Source organism: Rhagoletis zephyria, unplaced genomic scaffold (assembly GCF_001687245.7).
Source record: "Rhagoletis zephyria isolate East Lansing unplaced genomic scaffold, Rhagoletis_zephyria_1.1 Rzeph_scaffold_00086, whole genome shotgun sequence".
NCBI classification, from domain to species: Eukaryota; Metazoa; Arthropoda; class Insecta; order Diptera; family Tephritidae; genus Rhagoletis; species Rhagoletis zephyria.
Genome location: NW_016157170.1, coordinates 274,316 through 285,232, shown reverse-complemented (window position 1 = coordinate 285,232; position 10,917 = coordinate 274,316). Strand labels below are relative to the sequence as shown.

The window sequence follows — 10,917 nt, the reverse complement described above, 5'->3', positions numbered from 1 at the left end:
AATCAGTTCAAAAACAATTCCTACTTTTTGCTTTAAGAAATTTCCGATGGGTCGACTAGTCGCTTAAAACTTATTAACCTTCCTACACTTGCCAGTCGCAGGGAAATGCTTGGTATAATTTTTATGGTTAAATTACTGACAGGCTCAATTTCAAGTCCGTCTCTTCTGGCTGATGTAAGCTTTAATGTTGCCTCACGCGTATCAAGACACTTTTGTCCCATATTTCTGAAAGCTTGTAAAACCAATTTTGAATTGCACGACCCACTCCGTTGCTTATGCCAGGATTTTAACTCTCATTCCAGCACGTTTGATATATCAGATCCGCTTTTCAGCATTAAGAAAGTGATACTCTCCTCTCTCAATAAGTGAATTATTGACATAAATACATAAAATCAGCTGATGAATTTAGTTCTGTAGCTGAACAGTTTTAGATCTCGACACTTAACAAACTCCTGCCTATCGTGACTCGGCACAAAAATTTAAAATATTGGTTCCGTACGTCATGCGGACTGCGCCCCTCGTGCGGATGGGCGGGAATGGAGGGTAAAAACCGTTGGGATATTATTATTATTATTATTATAAGATTGACTTAGGACAATTCTTTACCATGCTTGCAAAACAAGCCGGCAATCTAGTACTTGTAAAGATACAGTTGTCCTTAGGGGACAAATTGTTTAAATATAATTATACTCGAGTAGGCAAATTTATAGAAGTAGGTACCAAGGTTCTCAAAAATTTAACAATTGCATTAACCCCAGAAGTTATGCATGTGACAAATGTCGACAAAATTAAAGAAATTATGCATAAATATCATGACGATCCTGTTTTTGGTGGCCACCCAGGAATAAATCGCATGACAAACAAGATCAAACAGAAGTGGAAAAACATGAAAAATGACATAAGAAAATACGTAAAAAATTGCATCCATTGTAAAACAAACAAAATTAATAGACATATCAAGGAACCAATGACAATAACGGATACACCTCCGAAGGCCTTTGATATTGTACAAGTCGATACAATCGGACCATTACCGAAATCGATACACGGAAATGAATACGCTGTTACTATTATATGTGACTTAACTAAATACCTAGTTACAGTGCCAGTTCAGAGCAAACATGCTGTAGCAGTTGCTAAAGCTGTATTCGAGCATTTCATTCTGATTTATGGTTGTATGAAAACAATCATAACGGATATGGGAACCGAATATAAAAACAGTTTATTTGAGGAACTGTGCAAACTTCTCAAAATTGAGCATAAAGCCTCAACACCTTACCACCATCAAACGCTGGGCACTGTCGAACGCAGTCATAGAACATTTCATGAATACATGCGTACTTACATATCCATTGACAAAACTGATTGGAGTGAGTATCTCAGATATTTTTCGTATTGCTACAATACGACACCATCCACAGTTCACGGCCAATGCCCTTTTGAATTAGTTTTTGGAAAAACACCCCTGACTTACGTATTTTTACAAGAAAGTGTCATTAGCCCAGTATATAACCATGAGGCGTATGACAAAGAAATTAAATATAGGCTACAAATAGCACAACAAAGAGCTAAGAAGTTAGTACAAGAAACCAAGGAAAAACAAAAAATCAATTATGATATAAATAGCCACAGTAAGGAAATAAATATAGGAGATTTAGTATTAGTTAAAGATGAAGCAGGTCATAAGTTAGATAGTAAGTATAAAGGACCCTATAGAGTAAAGAACATTGATAAAAATAACAATTTTACTGGAGTTCATCATAGAATAGAAAGTAGCGATAGAAAAAATAAAGATAAGGAAATAATAGTTCACAAGAATAGGCTTAAATTACTATGACTTTAAATCAATAATATCAAACACTTAAATAAACAAAAACATTACAATTTACTTATAATTGTTACTAAGTACTCACAACAAAAAAAAATTAATTTAATTTAAAAAAAATGTAAAGAATGAAAAAACAAAGTCAGCATAATAGATACATATGTACGTAAACAAACAAAAAGAAAAAAAAACTACATAAACCAACAAAATTTTTTTGCGACATCAAGTTACCATTATCAGAGAACTTAGATAGATAGAGAAGGTGGAAATTTTTGGAACGTAAAATTGTTTGGCTGAAAAATAAATCCATGGAATATCACCACAGCGCTATTAACATTTCAAGAAGAGTTAACAGAGAAAAATGTAAATTTCTGTTATGATAATGTTATATTTGTTGCAATTGTCTGGCTATGTGTTGCTAGGTTGCATGTGAATGCAGAAACGTATTCATGTATATTTTTTTTTATAAAATTAAATAAATTAATATAGTTAAATTATATTAAATGTACTTTAATATTAGTTAGAATTGCTGATTTGCATTTCTGCAAGACCATTTGTTAAATATAATTTATTCAGTAGTTAATGTTGCTAAAAACTTAAAAAGCATCTGTTCAAGTTCGCTTCTTGTACGAGTATTATATTATGTAAATAGTAAAAATGAATGTTAGTTAAAAAAAATGATAAACTTGGTTTTTTCACATACTCATTTTAAAGATGGACGCATTAACAAAAAAAAATGTACAAAGCAATGCACTTGTTAACTTCAAAGTTGCTTTTGACTTTTACTGCAATACTCGTAGATATTATTTGTGAATAATAGTTCTGGAGTCAAATGCAAATCCATTTCCCAGGCATGCGCATATGGATGCTTATAGTACATACAGATGCGATCAACTAATTAGCAAGCAACGAAATTCAAAATGATATTGTTTGCAAATTATGTTTATTTATTTATTTTTAATAATTTCCTTTAAAATATAATTCAATCTATAACAGAAACCCAAATAATAAAAATTTAAAAGCTTGCACAAATTGCAAAATAATAAATCAAACTTCAAAAAATTATTATAAAAATTTCAAAATTTTTAATTAGAATATTTAGAAAATTTTCGGGTATGCAGTATTGTAGTCCATTCAATTATAGTATAACAAAGTCCAAGTTTCTAGTCGTTAAAAATTACCGTTGATTTTTTAGAATTTTTTTGTGGAGGGTTGTTCGATTTTCTTCCATATAACACATGAACAAAATTTTTTTTTTTGTATGGGAAAAAACAGCAACACCCCAACAAAAAAAAATCTAAAAAATCAACGGTAATTTTTAACAACTTGAAACTTGCACTTTCCTATACTATAATTGAATGGACTACAATACTGCATACCCGAAAATTTTTTAAATATTCTAATTAAAAATTTGGATGACGATTTCTTGAAGTTTAATTCGTGTTTTTGCAATTTGTGCAAGCTTTTAAACTTTTATTATTGTGGTTTCTGTTATAGATTGAATTATATTTTAAAGGAAATTATTATAAATAAATAAATAAACATAATTTGCAAACAATATCATATTGAATTTCGTTGCTAATTAGTTGATCGCATCTGAATGTATGTATGTATATATGTACTTACATATATGTGTACATATGTACCCCATACACATACTCCAAAATCATTTATTGATAACGTTCTTGGACATGCACATAATATTACATATATTATGTACATACTAACTTTCTTCTTATTTGGGGCTGACAAACTTTAACTTAAGAGTCGACTTTATTTCGTCTACGAAAATGCCCCAATAGTTTTGAAGTCTAATGAAAATGGATTTCCCACGCATACATATATCTATATGTACATGCTACATTAATTGACAACGTTTTTACATGCATATATAAGTACATATGTACATACATATGTGCATATTGCTGCTTAAATACTACGCACATATATACATACATAATTACACGTATACTCAAATACAACAATAACTATTTCATTCATAAACGCATTCGCATATTTCTCAAGGCCAAGTAAATTCATTCATAAAAACAGCCGCAGCACATCTCCCCGCAAATTCATCACACACAAGCGCAACTTTATCAATCCGACACAAAAATTCTAAAATGTAAAATTGAAGAAAACTCGGCCAGCCAAGTAAAAAGTGGCAATTATTTCTCTATATCCAGTAAAATAAGTTATCTCGAATTTTGGTAATTTTTGGTAGTTTTTGACAAAACACTCAATTTCTCTATTCCCTTCCAATATTTCAACCACTAACTAGTATTTTAAGGTGTAATTTTAATAAACATTAAATAAAAGTGTACGTTTTCTGCAGGAAAATACATTAATTTTTTTTTAATAAAATCAAAACTTCTAAAATCACAAACATATGTGGTTTTATCGGAAGTTCACAAATGTAACGTGGCAACTTAGCTCGTTTTCACATTTTTCGGCCCGAAATTGTAAAATTTTTGTCCATGACGCGCCACGATTTTTGTACAGGTGGGTCAATGAGCCTTGAACACCATTTGTATAATTGCAAAAAAATTATTCTATTTATTTTTGAATATTAAAAATTTCTAAACTTCAAAGCGTTTATAAAAATATATTTATATATATCCATGGATGATTTTTAATTTTTTTCACCCGTAAGCAAATCTTCAGTACCATAAAAAGATTCAACCACATCAAAGTACAAGATATGCTATGTCCAAGCTAGTGCTAGTCCACTGTATATGTCCATATGTATGTCTGCATGTATGCGTGTAAATATGTCAACTCAAATTTGATTTTAACCCATTTTAGCGGACATAGTTTTTTTCATTCCAGCCGTTAATATAACATGATTTTTTTAGTTAATTTTCACGAAAGTTACACGTATCGTCGAGAACATGTTTGCATGCAGAATTTTAAACGAAATATTATTATTCTCCATATAAAATGTACGAGTATGGCTTTATTAAATGTTAACTTATGCGAAAACCTAAATATTTCGTCAACCTAGCGTTAATATTGATGGCTTCGTGGCAATTCGCAGAAATTTAATAATTTGTCTGTGGTTGGTTGACGGCGATGGGAAGACGAAAGCAGACCAATCGTACATATGTATGCACATATTTACATTTATTAATGCATACATATTTATGCGTTTGTCTTTTTGGATGAATGAAGAATATCATATAGGTAGTGATTTAGAGATTGCAATTTGAATGATGTACTGTGGCGCGTATGCTAGAGGCGACGCAACTTTTTGGCGTCTCGCCGTTTGTCTTGGTTCAAATCCCGGACGGACCAAGTAATAATTTGTTTTTTGTTTTTTTTTTTAATTGTCATATCCATATTCCATTTTAATTATACTATTAGATTTGTTTAAAATAATATATGTAAATGGATATGTAGGTACAAACGCATGTATAATTTCACATAATCGCTCAAATTTTCCAAAAGTTACTGAAAGCTTTATTGTAAATATTTTCACTAAAATATTAGTTATTGGAATTAAAATTTTATGCGAATCCAATTTTTATTCCCATTTTTAAAAAGCGCAAGTATGTATATGTTCGTGCCACAAAAATTATTTCATAAGTAGTTAATTTTAAACACAAATATGTATGTACACTGGCAAAGTGAGTGCATCCTGTTTTTTTGTTTAATATTTGCAATGTTTTTAAGTTAAACTTTTATGTTATTTTCGACGGGAATTGCGGTTTTATGCATATAGCAAGTGCAATTCGTAAAAAATAGCGCTAATTTTTTTTATTTGTTTGCAAACGGTCACGCGCAATTTATTCTTCAAGAAATTCACTTTTATTTGGTAAAAAGTGCAAAAAGGCGTCAGCAATAAATAATCATTAAAAATCAACCGGATTTTTTAGCCGCTTAAAACTTGATCTTGTTCCACTAGAATTAAAAAACCGATCTATCTGCGTACTCAAAATTTTTCTAAAAACTCGGATTAAACAGGTCAAAATTTAGACGAGAATTCGTTGAATTTTTCTATGTTCTGTGTAAAGTTTGAAAGTTTGACTTGTATAGTTTTGATTAAAAAGATAATAAAAAAAATTAATTGAAAAACATTGCAAATATTAAGCAAAAAACACCATGCACTCACTTTTGATTGCCAGTATATGTATGCATGTACATATGTGTGAAAACTTTATGCCAAACTATCATTATTTTAAATTGTATTTTTAAAAATTACAAATTAATGAAAATTATGTGAAGATTTACCATATTTTCGTTTATTTGCTCGCAAAGAACATCACATTTCATATTGCTCAACATTGTATTATGTTATCAACATTAAATTCAACAGAATTTTGTTAATTTTTCGTCCGCGAATAGTTTCCACTTTCAGTTTGCACCTTCTCTATCTATCTAAGTTCTCTGCCATTATGTCATAACTTAGAAAGACAATTGAAATTCAGTAAAGAATAGCCATGGATCATTGGTGCACAAATTATCCATGGCCATTCTCAAAAAATGGGAGGTGTAACATGCATTTGAAATCCGTTTCACTTTCACTATATCCAATTGTCCAATATATACATACATATATACAAATATGCAGACCACACACGCAGCAAATTATTAATAACCCATATTCATTTGAACTCAGCTTGAGTTCATGCATTGCTGCACTCATGTTACATATTGGTTTATATTAGTCAATCAGTCACGCTCACTCACACTGTGTCTATTTGTCGCGTCGACCGACAAATAGATTGCAACACACAAAAGTACATATCGTTGGCTTAGTTCGCAAACGTGCTAAGTCCACTTTTTATGTAAATTGTGATTTTGATGCAGTAAGATAGCATAACTGAAAATACATCATTACCAAAAAAGAAAATTACCGTAATGTCGTTTTTACTTGTTGTTATGCATTGGTACGCAAATGTGCTAAGTCCAAAAAAATCAAAAAAATATATATACACGTCTGTCCGTGTACACGATAACTAGAGATATCTCAACGAAATTTGGTATGTAGGTTGTAAATATTGGATGCAAATTGTTCAAAATTAGTATGTGAAGTAGATTTTTTTGTAAAAAATATTATTGTGCAATTTTTGGAAAATGGGCGTGACCCCGCCCACCTATTATGAAATGCTGCATCTCAGTAGCCCATTCACCAATCTCGGTACGAGCCTTATTTAGGGTCTAGCTAAGAAATCTGTTGAAAATCTAATTCACTTAAAATCGATGATCGCGATAACCACTCAGCAGAAAATTAGATTATGATACATTTTTGGATAATGGGCATGGCGCCGCCCACCTATGATCACAAATTTGTAACTCGGTAACCGATTTATCAATTTCTACCAAACTCTGTGCACTTAATAAACCTGGTACGGAAAAGCAATTCGTTGAAAATTATTCAAATCGGACCAAAATTACATTCGCTTCCCGTATATCTAACGATAAATTTCAGATCTCTTAATCTCTTAACAATAATTAAGACTGCATGACACCGCCCAATTTATGACTACAAGGTGTATTTCGGTAGACACTTTAGCGATTTCTACTAAACGTGGTTCAATTATTTCATTGAGTTTAACTCAGGATTTTATCTAAAACGTTTGAAATCGGGAAAAAGACCCTGCTTACGACAGTATTTGATACCTGCGCCGGGTTTCGCCCAAACTTTACCTCTTTACTTGCTTTTAATTATTTTCTTTTATAAATGGTACATAAATTTACGACTTAAAATATTTATTTTTGTTAATAGCAATGAAATAAAACTGTATTACGTTATAATTCATTTTAAAACAATAAAATATATTTAAAGTAAACAATTAAATCTTTTAACAATAAAAAATAATGGAAAAAAGGTTGATAGAAAATGTGCTAAGTCCACATTAAAAGAATAAAATCTTAAAGAGAAAATGTAGTAAGTCCTAAAAAGGCCTATAAGTCTGCAACAGCTTTATTTTGAAATTGGCCGATTATTGGTACTAAAACAAGACGAACTAAGGAATAAAACTGCATTTACAGATTAGAAAAATATTGACAACAAAAAAAGTTAGACGGTTTTTTGTCCCTCATGAAAAATTAAAAACATGGACTTAGCACGTTTGCGAACTAAACCAACGATATGTAGGTCACTGAAATATGCTGACTTGCATATATGAAATTATGTACATTTAATTTGTAAGTATTAGTGTAATTAGGTATCAATAACATTTGTATAAAAGAAAATACTTTCCAAATAAAGAATTCAATTCTGTCTGTCCTCAGAAACGAACAAAACGAATTATTAATTATTAATTACTTTACATGAAACTACCTTCTATTTTTTATCATGCATATGTACTATAAGAGTTTTGTATTAATAAACGCTTTTTAAATAAACCAATTCATTTTTAAAAGTAAAAATTTTGGTTTTCTACTTATTTGTTTTTTCCTGTACGGAGGAGTTTATAACGACAAAAATGAGTAGTTTGATTATTAGTGCTGAGGAGTTTATAACGACAAAAATGAGTAATTTGATTATTAGTGCTGAGGAGTTTATAACAACAACAATAAGTAGTTTGTTTATTAGCACTGAGGACTTGCTAATGACAGCAATGAGTACTTTATTCATTTGCACTGATTAGTTTATAAAAACGACAATAAGCAGTTTCGTAGTTTCTAGAGCAGAGCAGATACATTTTTCATTAATCAAAGTTTTCAATTAGTAAGAAGACGTAAAAAATTACACCGACAAGGGGAAAGTGCTTAATGAGCACTTATTTGATGCTCAGCTGTCTTATTGGAAAAAATAATACATATGTACATGTATGTACTTATTTAAGAGACATTCTTCTTAATATCGGACACCAAATTTGGTGGCACACTTTCGATTGGCTTAATTTTTTTTTATGGATTCTATACATGAAATAAGCTAACACGTGTTCGAGGAATTTTTTTTCGCTTTTTTCTTTGGAGATATGATCTGTCAAAGTTTGCATTTTTTCGTGATTCTCACTAATCATGTACTCCTTCAAAACGTTATATCTCGGGTTCTGCCATCTTAGAGACTTTATCTAAAGGTCGTTTTAAAGCTAAAGAATTTCTATATATAAGATGGTTAAGATTGTCCTAAAGCTAGCTTAGCTATTAACAGTTGAACATTTTGAAGTTGATTTGCATAGTGCAGACCGGTAAATTGGGGATTTATAATTATACCATCGTAATCTCTGTTTAATTCCCTATAAAAAAACGTGGTTAAAGAAAATAGGGGGTTTTTCAAGAACAATTTTAAAAATATTTTTTCTTTATGACGAGATGGTTAATTTTGTGAGAACCAACAATTTTTCGTAATTTGTTTCCCAAAACTTATGTTGAGATATATTTAGTAAGGTTATAAAGGAGTTTTTGCAAGAATTTAAATTTTATTGCAGATTCCGATAGAGCGCCTATCCAGGTATAATATTTGTACGGCAAGATTTTTCTTTAAGGCGACAAACCCCTAAAAATGGGCGTGTCAATTGTAGGACTAAAGTTTGCAAAACGCAGATTTTACTGCGGATTTTGGCGGAATATCCCTTCGTTAACAACATCTGTTCCACAACTTTTTCAATCAATGAATATTCCAGAAATGGGCATGGCTATATTAAAACCAAAGTTCAAAAATCTAGACTTTATTGTGGATTTCTCCAGAATATCTATATGGATTGAAAAAGTTCTGGAACAAATATTGTTAACGAAGCGCAATAAATCTGCGTTTTGCTAACTTTATTCCTGCAATTGCCACGCTCATTTCTGGGGGTTTGTCGCCTTAAAGACTACTCTTGCCGTACAAATATTATATCTGGATAGGTATTCTATTGGAATCCGCAACAAAATTGTACTTTTTGCAAAAACTCGATGTTTAACAACTTACCAAATACATCTTAACATAAGTTTTTGAAAAAAAATTACAAATAGTGGTTGATTCTCACAAAATAAACCATCTCGTCATGAAGAAAAATATTTTAAAACTAGTTCTTGAAAAACCCCCATTTTTTAACCACGTTTTTTATAGAGAATTAAACAAGGACTACGATGGTATAACTTTAAATCCCTAATTTACTGGTTTCTACGATCGGCAGAACCCGAGATATAACGGTTTGAAGATCATATCTCTGAAGAAAAAAAGAAGAAAAAAATTCCTCGAACACGTGTTAGCTTATTTCATTTATAGAACCCACAAAACAAATTTGAAGCGAATCGGAGACATGACATATATTTTTTACGAAATCCGTCCGACTTGAAAAAGAATGGCTCATAAGTATATATCTTTTATTTATTTTAGAAACAAATAAAACAAGCCAACGAATTCCTAGCTCATGAAATGGGTCAAATGGTAAATAGGACATCAAAGGAAAGAATACCAATAAAACTATCGAAAGACGAAATACAAACCTATGTCAAACGATTTCAACTTATTGATAAGGATAAAAAGGGCTATGTATCAATCAACGATATTCGCCGGGCTCTCAAGGTAAGCTTTGAGAAAATTATTAAATATTTCACCATTTTTATTTCCACTCAAGAGGTATTAAATATAGTGTATGCATGCGTAAATAAAACTGCATATATCTTCTTACCGTACAGAGTTTCGGAGATGCCGATGTTTCTGGAGAACAACTTCACGAGATACTTAAAGAAATCGATACTAATATGAATGGACAAGTCGAACTTGATGAATATTTACAGGTATGTATATTATACTAATATGTAAGAAAATGCAACACCTACCCAGTCCCAGTAAACAATTTATGGATGAATACCAAACTCGAGCAATAAAGGAGTAAGGATTGTTCGTTTATTTGCAGCGATACGCGAACAATGAAGGATTTGTTTAATAATAATAATAATAGATTGGTGCTTACTAGGCCGGGTCAATTTGTGGGGAGGCAAAAAAATCGCTCATTGCTCTGTGAAAATCATATTCTAGGGATCAAAATAAGAAACTTTGCCGAAGGAACCATACCTCTAAAACGAATTCTGATGTCCCCCAATTTGGGTCGAACTTTTGGGTAGGGGCAAATTTTGAAAAATCCCACTTTGACCCATTTAGAGTGCTCCAATCGAGTCCAAATGTATGACCGACCCCCACTAACTTTGGA

General features: G+C 31.1%; 1 protein-coding gene across 4 annotated transcripts in view; it reads left to right on the top strand.

Moving 5' to 3' along the window:
• Gpo1 (glycerophosphate oxidase 1) overlaps positions 1-10,917 on the top strand; it is a 292,598-nt gene that overhangs the window by 230,485 nt on the left and 51,196 nt on the right. For all 4 annotated transcript variants that reach the window (XM_017630228.1, XM_017630213.1, XM_017630222.1 and 1 more), the window contains 2 exons: positions 10,101-10,289; positions 10,403-10,504. In XM_017630228.1, coding sequence (XP_017485717.1) covers positions 10,101-10,289; positions 10,403-10,504 — 291 coding nt within the window. The remainder of the gene's footprint in view (positions 1-10,100; positions 10,290-10,402; positions 10,505-10,917) is intronic.